At 41.4% G+C, this 16874-nt stretch overlaps 1 protein-coding gene across 2 annotated transcripts; it reads right to left on the bottom strand.

Moving 5' to 3' along the window:
- Positions 1-243: 243 nt before the first annotated feature.
- On the bottom strand, positions 244-16537 carry LOC128430333 (putative adhesion G protein-coupled receptor E4P). 2 transcript variants are annotated; one of them, XM_053416381.1, is made up of 17 exons: positions 16043-16537; positions 11954-12031; positions 11425-11574; positions 11213-11341; positions 10643-10786; positions 10430-10473; positions 10038-10151; positions 9761-9914; positions 9487-9606; positions 9184-9383; positions 8886-9053; positions 7511-7705; positions 5825-6042; positions 5434-5592; positions 3689-3869; positions 3278-3379; positions 244-2676 (listed from the first exon to the last, which is right to left on the bottom strand). In XM_053416381.1, the coding sequence occupies exons 2-17, from the start codon at positions 12024-12026 to the stop codon at positions 2635-2637; spliced, it is 2193 nt and encodes a 730-aa protein (XP_053272356.1). In that variant the 5' UTR covers positions 12027-12031; positions 16043-16537; the 3' UTR covers positions 244-2634. The 2 variants fall into 2 exon arrangements, with proteins under 2 accessions (XP_053272356.1, XP_053272351.1); XM_053416376.1 differs by lacking the exon at positions 16043-16537 and adding an exon at positions 15543-15976.
- Between the last annotated feature and the right edge of the window lie 337 nt (positions 16538-16874).

The following is a 16874-nucleotide window of genomic DNA, read 5'->3' as shown; positions in this document are numbered from 1 at the left end:
TTTTAGGTTCCTTATATATGCATGGGTTATTTTTAACAATTGTCAAACTTATTGGCAAAGTGCAGGCCTTTATTCTAAATCACTTAAAGCAAAATATGGTTCAATGATCTTGCAGAAAAAGTCATGTCTGTCTGTGTCTGTCTGTCTGTCTGTCTACCTGTCTTTCTGTGTCCATCTGTCTGTCTCTCTGTCTGTCGAAATTAACTAATGTTAACATGCCACACACAGATTTTTCACATGAAGTAGAAGTAAAGGTTTTTATTAACATTTATTGCTACATATTCTTTGAAGAAAAAAAGTACCAAACATCGTACAACAAAACAAGTAGAAAAATAGGTTCAAATAGCTCAAAACTACAACATATATAGTACATTGTATCAATAAGAATCTTACATTCAAAAAATTCTGCAGACTGCAGAGTAGCTTTTTCACATAGAAATACTTTCTGCAATGCGTGAATAATCGTTGTCATTGGCCAAGATGCTGTGTTTTCAGTCACAGTTTAGAACCGTAGAACAGTTTAGATCCAATCTACACAGACATGGTGTTCATCAGGGTCTCCAAACCAAAGGGAGAAACAATTTCAACACAAACAAAACACATGAAAAGACAGATTTGAAATCCAAAATATCAAAACAATCAATGTCTTTTAGATAATCCAATCAATTTCTATCAAAAAGTAAAAAAAATTATAATTGTAAAATAAAACTGAGAGCTTTATTTCTACAAGTAAACTCTTCTGGTTCTCTAAGTGGGACTGGATGACTCCAGGATTTGCTGGACGATCATTTTGACAAAGACAAAGTGCAATTAAATCCAATTTGTCCAACTCCCATTTGACACACACTTCATTTCAGGAATGTGAGACCTTACACTCACTGACAGTGTGTCGAGGCACAGGCTTATAGTTATAATAAGTACATTTTCTTTCATAAACACGCCATGATTGCAGGAAGCTGCAGGCTTATCACAGGGGTGGGTCTGTTTTTGTGATTGGTCAAAGCTGTCACTTTGGACGAGATTTCTTTGTCACACATTCAAGAATAAAATAAGCTTCATAAAGTGGCGCAGCTCATTTGCAAGCCAAGATAGATTATTAAAAAACAGCCATAAGTGGGGTTTTTTTTTTAAATCACTTATTTTGTTTCAAAGCAAGTAACAACAGACATGAAAACCTTGCAGACGCCCACATGGGACTTGCAGGAGGAGCCATCAGAGGCACTTCATGGGTAATTTACATCATCGGTCAGTTGTTTCTTACTGTAACAGCACACTATTCAATACAGTACATGAAGACAAAGACATTCTGTGAAGCTCCCCTGAACAAAAATTCCCACCCGCGCATATATCTATATCATACATTTATATAAAATACAATGCAAAGTGTATGCTCGTGCTTTAAACATATTTCCTTGCAGCCTACATAACATAGACTTCATAGTCTGCTCTTGGAAAAATAAATAGTCTGCATCACTTTCACTTTCAACCACTCCCATGGGTAATACACTTAACAGTGATTTGTTCTGGCTGAACCGATAAGCTACTAAAATATCTTCACTTTCACTTACAGAGTTCCTGAATAAACACTTTAAGAGGTTTAGCTTCTCTTTGCCTGCTGTAACCATGAGAACATTTTAAGTGTAACCTCACACCAAAAGAGAAATTTAGTCATTATCAATACACTTTTATCTACCATTGGTCATATACATCATTTTCAGTGGGGGGAAATAAGAATATAATGAGGAAATAATTTCACACTTTGCAAGAGAAGTCCTGTTGGATTCATTCAGATTATTGGGTTTTTAGCGATAAGAATTGGCTTCAGTAGGATCTGACCGGCCTTGGACAGATGTGTTTAAAGATAGACTGCATGTAAAGATGGATGGGATGACTGCTTCCCTAAAAGTGAAACCAAAGTGTCTTAATCGCCCCCTGGTGGCTTGCTGCAATAAAGGCAAAAAAATCATGCCTCTCCCATGTTAGTGAATGGTACATGGACCAAATAAGTACACGTCAAATTTCCTAACCTCTTCTAAAAAATGGTTTAGGTATTTTAGGTCGTTTTTATCACACTGATGTTTATTCGTTTGTTAATTTTCGAGGTAAGTTTTCTTAGTTAGTAATTTGATACTATAAAAATGGGATAAAACAATCATGATTGACAGCTGAGACAGACTCATGATTGGTCAAACATAGGACCTCGCTATCTCCTGATTTTAACTCAAAATATATATCTGTAGCTCACAATGCTCAAGATGGCAGCGTTCATACCTGGGTTATTTTGGCTTTATGGACAGTGTGAGGATGTGGGGATGATTCATCAATCTTTAAAAGTCTCTGGTTTAGAGCAATGGTTCCCGTCATTTTTGTTTTGTGACCTTGGAACAGGGTCATTGTTAATTTCGATTCCCACTAAAAACTAAAAGAATATGTGAAAAACAAACACAAAATAAAAGTGATTTGGTTTATCAAGAATAAAAGATTGACGATGACTCTAACCATGTAGCATGAGATCACAAAACAGCAAGCCAGACTTTAAACTTACATTCGGGTGAATGTGTCATGACTGAATTTTAATTTGAAGGGATCCAAATCGTTCAAAGTCTTTTGGGGAGGAATAAAAGATGGAGCTCTTCATATTTGGGATTCACTGGTCTGCTGCCCGCTTCTAGAGCCCTGAGCAAACAGAAATAAGACACGTTAAAAAAAATTTAAGAAAATGTACACATGTCTGCAGTGGTGGAAGAAGTATGAGGACTCAAGTAAAAGTAGCTTTACCTCAATTTAATGAATATTTAACTAAATTAGATGTTTTTTATGTGATTATTTATGTGAAGTACCTTGTAAGATAAAAAATATAGTACTCACATTATTAAAGTATGGTATTAAAAGTAAAAAGTCGGCGCAGTGAAATATTATCGTGCTAAACCTTTAATATCATAATTGTCATTGCTGCTCCCTTCATCTCGGTCAAGCGTTTTCTTTTGAATAAATACTTTAAATATTGATATAGCTCTCCATTTATGGCAGACACTGTCTTTTCTCGTCAACGTTATGTTTGCTAAGCTTTTTTAGGAATCATAGGTCCATATCACTATAGAAAATAAATAAATAAATTCTTAAATACAGCAAAAAAATCGAGACATACAATCCCCACGCTTCTTCCATCACACTTTGAATTATGTGGAGTGTGTATATGTGTAAGTAACAGTAAAAGCTGAGTAAAAGTGATTATGCCTTGGAGGTGACAGAGTGGGTGTGATCACCTGATACTTACTTGTGACTGAGAACTGGAGGGATTGGTACTCGTGAGGTCCGAGTATCTCTTCTTCTGTGGTGTGCAGATGCAGGAGAGGAAATGTGCGTACTCCTCTCTCACCTGCAGGGGTCAGCAAAACATCAGGGGTGGAAACAAAAGTCATCACTCGTTTTCTACTTTAAAAAAAAAATGTTTATCTCTTACACATTTAACAGCTCCCAGTTACACGCACAACCACACGCACACAACCATACGCACACAACCACACGGACACAACCACACACACACACACACACACACACACACACACACACACACACACACACACGCTGAGCTCCTTATCATAACCGTAACTAACCCTTATCCTAACACAACAACCCAACCTAGCAATAAATTATTGTGTGTCATAGATAATCTTATGTGTCCTACCTGCTTAGACAGCAGGCAATGCAAGATGAAGATCAGCGCCCCCTGCAGACTGTTCAGAATAGTGAAGATATATGCGTACACCGTCCTGGTATGTACGGTGCCTTCTTGGAACAGTAAGGTCCCAAACGCCCACATGAGACCCAGTATACACATCTGGGCTATAGCTGTCACTGTGAATGCTCTGTAGGGGGGGGTGGATGTGGGCGGAAAGGGCAACAGATAGAAAATGAAAGAAGTGATTATCATGAGCTCCGACACACTGATGACTCAGTCAGCACCATAGTGTCTGGAAAAACCCCTGAAGAGTGAAAGCGGGAGAAGAAGGGTTCAACAGAGTATCTACAGGACACAGACATTTCTTTATTTCCTGCCAATTGAACATTTGTGGAAGAAAATAAATGCTGTTTCAAAAGTGGTTTCTGGCAATGTACCTCACATGGGCTCTTTGCAGTAAGCTCTTCAGTGATGTGTTTTTGTTATTCCTATGAATAGCTATAAATATACTTTATTTTAAGACACAGTGAAGATTAAGAGCGTATAAAAAAGGAACCAGGATCAGCACCGCTAAATCTGAGGCCATGACTCTTAGCAGGAAACCGATGGATTGCTTACTCCGGGTAGGAAATGAGTCCTTAGCCCAAGTGAAGGAGTTCAAGTACCTCGGGGTCTTGTTCGCGAGTGAGGGTACTATGGAGCGTGAGATTGGCCGGAGAATCGGAGCAGCGGGGGCGGTATTGCGTTCGCTTTACCGCACCGTTGTAACGAAAAGAGAGCTGAGCCGCAAGGCAAAGATCTCGATCTACCGGTCGATCTTCGTTCCTATCCTCACCTATGGTCATGAGGGCTGGGTGATGACCGAAAGGACGAGATCGCGGGTACAAGCGGCCGAGATGAGTTTTCTCAGAAGGGTGGCTGGCGTCTCCCTTAGGGATAGGGTGAGAAGCTCAGTCATCCGTGAGGAACTCGGATTAGAGCCGCTGCTCCTTTACTTAGAAAGGAGTCAGCTGAGGTGGTTCGGGCATCTGGTAAGGATGCCCACTGGGCGCCTTCCTTGGGAGGTGTTTCAGGCACGTCCAGTGGGGAGGAGACCTCGGGGAAGACCCAGGACTCGGTGGAGAGATTATATCTCAACACTGGCCTGGGAACGCCTCGGGATCCCCCCGTCAGAGCTGGTCAATGTGGCCCGGGAAAGGGAAGTCTGGGGCCCCCTGCTTGAGCTGCTCCCCCCGCGACCCGACCCCGGATAAGCGGATGACAATGAAGATGAAGATGAAGATGAAAAAAGGAACCATTAGGCTTTGATTTCAGTCACTTGGAAACAGGAACTGTGTCTTTCTGCAACCTCACCAAGAATTGACCAACCAGAGACTAATCTGACATTTAGACCCGATGCATTTTTTTCCAAAGACAGAAATCTGCAGTGGCCCTGGATTGACCTGAGGTTCCTCAATCCAATCAGAGCCTCAATAGCGGGTACCTCCATGCTGTTGAGGTTTTTGATGTTTTCTTATTTGATGTTGGTTTTACATTTGTCGTTGCGATTTGTTGTTGTGTTTTGTGGTATGTTGTTGTGTAGTTGTATCCCCATTACAGAGCAGAGGAAAATGGAAATATTCCAGACGTTCCTTCCATCCATGTATTTCTCAGTTCCTTTCTCAAACGTAAGTTTTACATTGCAGCCGCATGAGAGGACGCCCAAAAAAACACACTTTGTCACACACAGGAAAACAAAAAGAGGGACTCACTTGATTTTGTTTAGCTCGGAGAGCTCTGGGTTGAGGCTGGTGAACTTATGGGCGAGCTTCCAAACAGTGATGATGAAGAAGAAGACATTGATGACGATGATGAAGCACACAGGGCCGAGGAAACTCCATATGAGGCCGTGCTCTAGAGACAGCCAGCAGCTGGTTTGAAGGAAGGGGGGAAAACATGTGCATGATAAGGTTTTCTGTATAACAGACGGAAAACAGCAGGTCTATGTAATCCACTGATGTAATCGCTATCACACAAGCAAGATGTACAAACACACGGGCACACACAATTCCCTCTTCCTGTGTATCTTCTCCGGCTCTCTCACACACACCATACAGATGTTTTTTATCACAACCGAAATTATATTTAGCTTCACAGACTCACAATTTGTCAGTGCCGTATCCTTTTGGTCTGATAATGGCAGATATGATGACGATAACCAGGGGTATCCCGTAACCGGCGAGGAATAGGTACAGGGGTCGGATGGTGGCATTGAACACCAGGACCACCATTCGGTAGAGCTGCACGCCTTCCAGCAGCATCCAGGTGAAGACTCCCAAGAAGAGGTAATGGAGCATCGCTGCAACAAACCTGCAGCCGTCCTGCAAAGTAATGTGACAACATGGAGAACGACAAGATCAGAGCGGAAGGAGCCGCTGATATAAAAGTCTTTGAAACGGCATCTACTGCTGATGTTATAAAATCAATACTTGTCTGTATGACTACGTTAACAGCTTTTTGTAATGATAAGAAACTACTTAGATTAAGAGGTCAGTGTTGAAAGAAGTATTTTACATTTTTAAATGTTTTTGTGCTCCTCAAACATGCTATGAGTAAAACCTATGTAATCTGTCAGAATTAAATTATATATTAATTAAATAAAATATTAGTGCAGAATAATTCTAAACAAAATTCAAGTTTGAGCCACAGTTAAATATTTTTTTCATGCAGACTCAAGTCTACTTATCCATAAATCTATCTAACCTTGCCTTAGCTGCCTCACTGGCATCCAGTCTCAACACCTGATGTCATGGATGTCCTGTAACTTTCTGATGCTTTATCCAAACAGAACTGAAGAGACAGTGTTTGGACCTAAACCACACAGGTGTATTTCAGGCGTGAGGTTCTCAGGGTCTGCAGTGCACCCATGCAATTTGGAAGTAACCTTTAGTGACCTCACGTTCCAAACATAATTTAATAATATCAGCAAATCACTGATCATTCAAATCAGGAATATTGACAAGATCATATTACTCCTTTCATTCAAGAAGGCACAAATTCTCACTCATGCCTGTGTCCCCAGCTTTTTAGATTACTGCAGCTCACTGTGCCTCCAACTTGTGCAGCACACTGTATCTATAGGGTTCTTACAACAAGTCAAAAATATGATCACATCTCATCCATTGGTTTTAAAATGTCATTACTTTTTTTTAAATCCCTTGCACCACTCTACTTAAGAACTTCTCACCCCCAGCTCTTTGTACCCAGGGCAAGACTAGAGACACAGCGAGGTAGGTCAGTCGCTGTTGGGGCTCAACAACCTCCCTTTGTCGATCAGACAAGCCTCCTCATTATCCTCTTTGAAATCTTTATGAAATGCCTGTTAACAAGACACTTGTTGGTTTTATAGCTTTCTTTTATCCATTGACAAAAGTGTTCTACATATAAAGTCTATTTATGTCAAATATTCAATTAAGCACCTTAAAAACTGAACTTATGTTGACCTCACAGCACTGGATAATACACAGGTATTATTTTTGGCCCATTCAGGATTCAAACTCCTTGTGATGCCCATTTTCGGATATTACATTTTATTGTCTGAGCCTCAAGTATTTTTTCTTGTTTTTTCTTTGCCTCTAGACTACCACAATATTATTTCACTGTAATAGGACATGAAGACAATTTGAGGTTTATTCAGAGTGGCTGTGATATTTATAACAGAAAGGTGAGTGGAATAGGTCAACCCACTGGAAAAATTTCAATTAAACTACATTTTTATGAATGATAGGATCAGCAGTCTAGACAATTCCTCCACGTGATGAAGTCAATATGTGCTTTTAACGAACATACCACAGGCTCAGTTTGTGAAATGCCAGCCAGGAAGACGAGGTCGGCCAGGAAGAGGCAGATGCAGAGGTGCAGGTGGATGGTGGTGCGGGTCCCTTGGATGGAGCGGCAGAACATGAACGTCACGATGCTCAGCAACAGACACACGATGGAGATGATCAGCGCCATGTTGTTCACCAACAGGAGCCCAAACGGTTCCTACAGGGGAGAAGACATGTCAGATCCCGATGTGACTAACTACACTCATGAGGTGATGATTCACACATTTAACAGCTGCAAATAGAAACAGAGCTCGTGAGAGTGATGTCATGATTCTGTTCCTCGGTTCAGCTTTTGAAAGACTTTAAATTTTTTCTATTTGGACCCTTGGAGGAAACTATTTTAGGACTTCTGATGTGTTTGGAACTTTTTCTGGACTGTTTTTAATTTCTTTGTCAATCTCCTGTTTATGGCCAGCGTAAATTTGAGGTGGTTTGCTCTGTCACCTCCCACAGTCCAAAGACCTGCATATTACAGTTATGATTCATTGGACTTTCTATATTGACTGAAGGTGTGTCATTTTGATTTGTCCCTGTTTGTCCGGCAGCGACCTGTAAATCCTGCCAAATGTCAGCTGTGGTTGGCTCTAGCTCTCTTTCTGACCCTGAAAGGACAAGCGGTAAAGAAAATTGATGAATGGATCTTTTGTTGGACTCTTGTTGTGCTGACGGACTTTTTGTTGTCTCTCTATGTCTTGGCTTTTGGATGTATGTCTCGGTTCTTTTGTACATTCATAGAGATTTCCTGTTTTTTTCCTAGTGTCTGTGTTTCCTTTTGTTCAGTACGAGTTCATCTTGTCAGTTTCTCTGTCAGTGTTTTCTCTGTGTCAGTCAAATTAAAGACTCGGCTCTTAGTCTAAGTTCGTAAGTCATACCTGATTCTAGACTGGGCAAGTCATCAGTGTTTCACACATTAATTTAGACCATTTTTACTTCTGCCAGGGAGATTTTCATTGGTGTTTGTTTGATAGCACCATTGCACAGAATCTACTGGACAGATTATTACAAAACTTCGTGGAAGGATGTTGTGTGGGTCAGGGAAGAACCCATTAAGCTTTGGTGTAGATCAGGATCAGGAGGCAGATCCAGGAATCTTTGTCTTTGCCTTTAACATGTGAGATGACATTTTTTGACCTTTTCACATATTTTACAAGGCACAATTCGTTGGTCTTGATGAAAATAATGGGCACACTAAGGGACTGATATCTATGAGTGTGTTAAATTTGGTGCAGCTTGATAAGATTCAAGTAGACTGTTGGGCCTTGATGGTGTTAATGCGCTCTACTAAGTGCCATTCTTGTTGAAGAGGTTTTCAAAACATTGGTTTGTGTCGGCTTTACCTCAATGGGGTACAGGGCCATGAGCACAGCAAAGCTACTCAGATGTTCACATTTACACACAGTGTGTGTGGCGTTGGAGTGATGTTGATAGCAGCCATCTGTGGACCAGGCCTCTCTCTCAGTCCAGTAAACACAGATGTACCTCACCGCAGGGGACTCCTCTGTGTCCTACACACAAAACAAAACAAATATGTTTGTTTTATTCAGAGCCTCATATTTTATTACTCATAATTGTTTAAAATAAGTGACACTGATAGAAGAAGGGGGACACGTAGAAGACTGGGACAGGTGGAGCTACCTCTAAATGTCTGAGTGTGATGTGGACAGAGCGGCTCAGATTCTGAGTGGAGGGATTAGAGACCACAACAGACACGACTCTAGAGAAGATCTGGAAGGACGGATCCACGCCATCCTTTTTAGGTCCTTTGAGCTCCTCAAAAGAACGGTTCCCTGAGATCTTCAGGTTTTTATAGGTCAGCAGTGCAGCCATAGCAAAGCCTGTCAAAATCCAAAACAAAAAAAATGGAATTTCATGAACATGGCAGTCGTGACTTATTTGGCAGAAAGGTAGATGTGACTAAACGAGAGAAGAAGAGTTTACCAGGGTATGTTTCCATCCCAGATGCTGTTTCCCAGTCGGTGTCGAGTGTTGCGTTCTCATTGGTCAAATGGATCGCTCCAGTGGGTCGTGTGCTTCCCCTTTGAACAGCGATCTCTACATCTGTTCCATCAAACAACTCATTAGAAATAAACCTGCACATCTGAAATTAGCTTCCAGAAGTGTTTCCACTTTCATTCATTCATTTATCATTAAAGTTAGTGGCCCGTGCGATTTTACTCGTTCTATGCAGATCTGTGCCGATGGAGACTGTTACCTGTCTCGGCGGTTTCTATCTTGGTGTAGTTTTTTTTTAGCTGAGGACCGATGAACATGATGGAGTTCTCCAATGTACCGAGCAGCAAACTCACTTCCTCAGCACTGTCTGGACGACCGGGGGACAGGACAGCATCGGTGGCTGTGAAAAGTTTCTGTTGCAGCACAAAGGAGAGTTGGTTGTGTGTGTGTGTGGGGGGAGGGGGGGTTAAGAATATTGCATGTATTTGTGTGTGTGTGTGTGTGTGTGTGTGTGTGTTTGTATCTGATTTACTGACCTCCAGTAGCGCCTCTCCGTCAACCTTCTCTTCACCGGCGGCACTTGGATTGGACAGGGCCAAACAGCTGTTTCTCATCATGGACAAAATATTTGCCAACAAGCCTCGGGGCGACTGAGAGAGAGAGAGAGAGAGAATAATGAGAACCTTCAGCCCTATAATAAACCTCATGCACTAAACCCTGCATGGCCACAGGGTAGTCTAACTAAAATTCAATCAAATAAATGCTGCTTAGCAGGACACTTGACCTATGGGATGCTGGACTATAGCTAACCCTGCATTTAGAGTTGCCTACAGGAGGACGAACACAAGAATAAATCCGGTATAAAACCATTAAACATTTTATTTTTTTCTTGACGTTGCAGTTTTACATCATGCCACTTGCAGCTTACCTGTGTAGGTCCATTCTCAGCACTGAAGCCATCACATTTAAGCTCTGGAAACAGGAAACATCACATCAGAACCTGTGAGTTTGATGCTTCATCACAGTATGCACATAAAGCAGAGGAGCGTTGAAATCATTGCTGTTGTCTTGTTAGGCAGAAACCACAGAGTATTGTGACTCAGATAAGTCACCATGAAAAGCAGTGTGCGCCTACACTGACCTGAACACGGCGTCCTTTTGTTGCCGTAGTTGGTGTATCCCTTTGGACACTGGCACCGGTAACTCCTTTCATCGTTCTTGCACGTTCCTTTCTCGCCGCAGATGTTGTCTCCTTTAATTTCAGCTTCCGCACATGTATTTATGGCTGTCAAAGGATAATAGAAACAGTTCTGAATATAAAATGTATGGCTTTGGTCCATAATGGAACAAACATCAAAGTGTCTGAAGGACGCTGGTGACATTAGGATCTTTCTTTCATGTTAATCAAAACCTGCAATTCGAACTGGCAGGAGGAAGGTGATGTCCTTGTGGTTGAGACACTTTTAAGCTAAATCTTAATTGGAAAAAAAAGATGCAGGACATTTCCAAAAATCAGTTCCAGGCAGATAGATTTCAATTTTTTTAAATTTTCCTCAGGTGGAGGGAAGCTATGGGGCCCCTGGTTCTTGAACGATTGGGCTAGTTTCCGTGATGTTTTGGCATAATTTCTGGTTAGAGGGAGCAAATTGACATGTGTGGACATCTTAATATACAGTTTATGGTATAGCAAGACAAAACTGTAAATACTCACTTCTGCACTTTTCCGTGCCGTTGGGGCTGACGTAACCAAATTGGCAGGTGCAGTTGTAGGACCCTATCCGGTTAGAACAGCGACCAGCATGACCGCAGATTCCAACCTGATCGTTACACTCGTTGATATCTGACAGAGTGAAGATGGCAGTAACAATGAGTAAAGAGAAGCAATCACTGGATGCACACACACACACATACACACACACACACCTTGGCACTGTCCAGTCGTCGCTGTGAAGCTGACGGTCCCAGCAATGTTCTTGAAGCCAGATAAGCACACACAGTAGTAACTGCCATGGGTGTTGTAGCACATTGCACCTTCTCCACATTGTACTTGGTCATCGTCACACTCATCAAAATCTATAGATTTGAATAAGAAAACAGGAAGCAGAGAGGACAATACATCAGAAAACATGATATTTTAAGCAATCTCTCTAGTCATCATTGTTTTTTCTACCTCCTCTGTACAGCATGATTACCAGTCCCAAGTTACGGCACAGCCGTCAGGGCCAGGAATATGTAGTTATTTTAGCTGCTTGCTTTAGAATTGTGCTGATCTAGGAATCGAAACTTCTTCTACTGATGTTTTCATTGTAAATTGCCCTGGAAACGAGCATAGCTTCAATGCCTAAAAATGGAAATAACCAAGTTGAGTGGCATCAAGAACATTTGTTTTCCTGGTTCACTAGGGGGGTGGCAGAGGAGGTGGTTAAAATTAGTGGTCATAGCAGATTATTACCAACACATGCACGCCCTTCGGTGCTGATGAGACCCTTCCCACATTGAGAGAAACAGTTCCCCAGCATACACATCCAGCCTGCAGGGAAAGAGAGAAAGGCCAGTTAGTTTCATTTGACAGTTGAGGGAAACGCTGGCAAGGATGAGGACGACATGGTAGTTAACTCTTGTCCTAAGGGAGGTTTGAAAAGGACACTTCTATTTGATGAGAACAGGCCTTCAGAGAAAACAAAGTTGCAGCACCGTGAGTGGGCCACTTTGTAAAAAACTGCACACTTCCTCATATTCGCCCATGCACATTGAACTGTCTGTACACAGCCCGGTTTTAACATCAAAATATTACAAAACATCCTGAGAGTCCTTCATGGACAACGAGAGATCACCTTGGTCACCATGGGGCTCCTAAGAATCACCCTTTAGATCATCAGCCCCTATAGTCTAGGCAAAGTAGAGTTTTACGACCGACTAATTGTAAAATAAGGCAACAATACATCCAATAAGGCCAGGCAACAATACATCCCATTGGGGTTATTTTTTTCCTTTACTCCTATCAAAATGAAACTTTACACAATGAAAGTATCCATGAAAAGTAATAGTTTTTGTGTTACAAGTTTCTTTAAAAAAGAATTTGAATATGCAAATGAGCTATACACTAATTGAATATGCCCAAAATACACTCAAATAGGCTTAATTCTTTCCTTTACTCCTACCACAACACAACTTTACATGGTAAAATTATACAAGAAAAGTAACCTTTTTATATAACAAGTTTCTTTTGAAATGAATTTGAAAATGCAAATGAGCTCCACACTTACTGAATATGTCCTAATTTGCATAGGCAGAAACTCCATTCATATGTATGGCAAATACATCGGCCAAATCTTCATCCAATCATCCCACTGCCAATGGCTGATGGCAAGCTGCCTTTAGACTGGTCTCTAATCCGAAAACCGCCTCCGCAAAATGGCTCTGAAAATATTTGTCTTTTTTTACCCAAGGAGGACACCGGTGGTCACCTTGGATTCATGGCAACTACTGTGATTCCAATAGACACAGCAACAACAAGCATGTTCCACTTCTCAACCACTGCTCCTTGTGCTGAGTATGTTCACAACACTCCACGCCGCTAAACACCTCTTTGTTGAGGTGTTGCTGATCGACAGCATGATTGTGGATTGAGTTATCGGAGTAGTTTCAATAAAATATTGATGCGTTAGCAAATGTTTTTACACTCAGTGGAATTTAACATGTAGCCAAATGCAATAGTTTGTGTGTCTGTGCTCTGAAACGAGTGACAGTCTCTCTCTCTCTCTCTCTCTCTCTCTCTCTCTCTCTCTCTCTCTCTCTCTCTCTGACTCTCTCTCTCTCGGCTCCTTCTACATATGGCGTAAGTCACAAAATACACCCAGCTCCCTCCCCGGGGATCGAACACAATAAGCCCTCTGTTGTTGTGTGATGAGGCCGGAGCTCCCACAGTAACACCACTTTACCAAAACCAGACAGAGTGACTGTGTAAAACGGTGTGATTGTATCCAACCAAATGACCCCACAACTTCAGACAGACACAAGGCCTGACTTCATGTGACGTTTTATTAATCAGCGCCCACAGTGGTTAATAAGAATAGTTTGTCTCTAACAGAAACCATCTCCTCTGCCTCTGTGCGAGCTGTATGCGCTGTACTTCTCTAGGTCTGGCCGTCTTCCTGTTGCTTTACATTCGGGCCTGACAGAAAGCGGAGGTTTATAAACTCACTTCTCCTTCTGTGATCTCCAAAAAGTGATTCATGCTTTCACTACACCTCTGCAGGATTTCTGTGAAGCTGTGTTTACATGATCGCTCACTCTCAGGGTGTTCAGAAGGCACGTACGCAAGATCTCATCTCCCATATCTCAGCTTCCCTTCGTTGGGCTGTCTGCATGTTTAAATATTGCGGTTGACCTTCATGGCTCCAAGGTTTGGCACCAAGCTACTTGACTGAGCTTCTAAATCATTCCTCACTGATATATAATGATGAGGCCCTGTTAGACTCGATAAAGACTGACCAAAGGTGACAGGGACAAATAGTTTAACTGAGGAACTCGGAACTAAAACTTCCCTGTTTTTAAATCATCTCTCAAAACCTACTTTTACCAAACGGCTTTTACTTGATTGTTTTAACCTGCTCTATTTAGTTCTTTTAGCCTGTTCTTTTGCCACAACTTTCGTTAGTTTATTTCTTGTCTTTGATTCTAGACATTTTATCAGGCTTTATAAAGAGCTGTCTCCGAGATCACAAGCAGCTAAACTCTAACAAAAATGTTGGATTTAAAAACACTCCTTCAGACTTATGTGACATTGTCGTGCTGAACGATTTTTGTGCGATAATTGACTTCTGACCTTTGGTAATTGATTAACCACACAGTAAGTTGTGTTGTAATCGCACACTGTGCTTCCTGTATAGGACAAAGCCAAACAGTTTAAATCCAATAATGTATTATGTAATACTGTAGCAACCAATTGCCTATTTACACATCTAGAAGTTGCATATTGTCTTTGTTACTACAAACATAAACTAAACCGTGTGACCCAGAAATTATGTTTTAGCTGTGATTAGGAAACCAAACTGGGGCATGGTGAATGAGTAAAATACACTTATAAAAAAATAATATTACTTGTATTTTTAAGTATTCCACTTTGCACACACATATCAACTATCATAGTACAGTTTGTATAATCTTTAAATTATTGTAGTGAACCATGGTCATTTTTTGTATTTGATATATAGCATGAATAACATTTCTATATACTAAGTCAACTACTGGAGTCTATACTGGTGTAATAACAATAACATCTGCCTCAAATCCTCCTAAGAGGTTTGTTTAAAAAAGGCTCATGTGTTCTTCCTGTGGTGACTCTGACGCCATCAGACCTTGTTGCGGATCAAGACTCCATGTTTGTTTGACAGCATCAGTGCAGTGACAGAGGTTCTTACACCACAGCAACCACCCTGACCTCCACCCACACTTCCCCACTGTCATCAGTGCTGCACAGCGCTCAGTGTCTGACAGCGTCAACATCACTGATGCAGCCCAGGTGACCTATAATCAACTTTTTATAATCAACCATCCATCCACTGTCTATTCATCGCTTTAATGGTAGGAGAGGGGATGCAGCCAATCCCAGCTGACACTGGGTGAGAGGAAGGACTGAATATAAAGAGAAACAACCATTTACACTTACACTCACATATTTGATCAATCTAGAGTCCTAAAACCAATCTACATGCCTGTGTACTGTGGGATGAAGCCACACAGACACATGGAGAACAAGCCAACTCCACACAGAACCAGGATTCAAACAAAGAACTTAAGCTTATTTAAAATCCAGAAATTCAGAAATGGAGGCTCTTCTAATGGGATACAGTATGTCTAGAAAAAAGTAGGAGTACATCATCTGAGGTCTTACACAACGTTTATGCTTCCCTGTTCTTTTCTGAATCCTCACCACACACACACAGACACACACACACACACACACACACACACACACATACACAAACACAAACACACACACACACACACACGCTCTCCACTCTTATTTAGACACTTACCAAGAATGAGTAGCTCCTTATTCCCAACCCCCATGTCAAAGTGTGTCCCACACAGATGACAACTTTGGCAGAACAATGTATCAATTTCCTGATGTCCTGTGATTAAAGTATTAGGTCTTCTCACAAAAAACTCCAGAGAGATATGAGGATTTTCAAACGCTGTTGTCCAAGAGCGGCAGAATCCACAAAGTATGAATCAAAAGTATGAAAGAGTTGAAAAGTAATAATGAAAAAGATCATTCCTGGTTGTAGAGGTTATATCTAAATAATATGTGTGGCAGCAAAAATAACAGCAACCCTTCTGCAGATTTCTTCCTCTCTGATTCAGATTCAGACTCTCAGTCTGAGCACACCCTGCTCCCCCACCTCCCTCTCCCTCTCTCTCTCTCTCTCTCGCTCTCTCTCTCTCTCTCTCTCTCTCTCTCTCTCTCTCTCTCTCTCTCTCTCTCTCTCTGTGTTTCCCTCCCCTTTGCTTATAAGTGTAGCCTTGACTCCCTCACCGTGCTCTTTCTTGCTCTTTCCCCTCACTCCATATTCTTTTCCATGTGTTTCTCACAGTGGCACCGTATCACATTGCCCCGCACAAACCCCTCCTCTGTCTACACCGCCGTCTTTCCACATCTCCCCCCTCTACGCTCCACTGTGGCCTCTATTTCAGGAGCTATTCACGACACTCTCATGAGAGACAGAGAAAGAGAGGAGGGGGGGAACAGAGACTGTAGAGAGGCCAGTGACTAACACTCCAAACAGCTGCTGCTTTACTTGAGCTTTGCCAGTAATCGTATATCCGTTCCCTTATATACTCCCCCGATTCTTACTCCACCCAATCTGCCTACTCCTCTTTCTCTTCCTTTCTCAGTATTCAGCCTTTCACCCAGTACTAGTGACTATCCATTCTGCATGTACTCACAGGCAGAGGACGGAAGCAGGATAAACAAAGTTCTTTTACTGGCATCAAGCACCGAGCTGAAACTTCCCATGCTCATTATCATTACATCAAGATAATAATGACTCAGCGAGCATAGTCCGTTCATGGAAGTGTAAAAATGCTAGAAAGTATGTGAAGACAGAGCAGGACATTTCTTATTTTGAATCCATTACATTCTGCAAGTCAACGTTAGCTATACATAACTTTTTTACATTACATTTCCTTTAGCTGACGCTTTATCCAAAGCGACTTACAATAAGTGCATTCAACCACGAGGGTACAAACCCAGAACAACAAAGGTCCAGAAAGTACAATTTCTTCGAAAAAGCTAAAATACAAAGTATTATAAGTAAGTGCCATTAAGTGCTTCTAAATTGTTAGTTTTAAATGTTATTCAAGGTATA

The sequence above is a fragment of the Pleuronectes platessa genome, chromosome 3 (assembly GCF_947347685.1).
Source record: "Pleuronectes platessa chromosome 3, fPlePla1.1, whole genome shotgun sequence".
NCBI classification, from domain to species: Eukaryota; Metazoa; Chordata; class Actinopteri; order Pleuronectiformes; family Pleuronectidae; genus Pleuronectes; species Pleuronectes platessa.
Note: the sequence above shows the minus strand (reverse complement) of the source record. Positions and strands in the feature narration are given on the sequence as shown.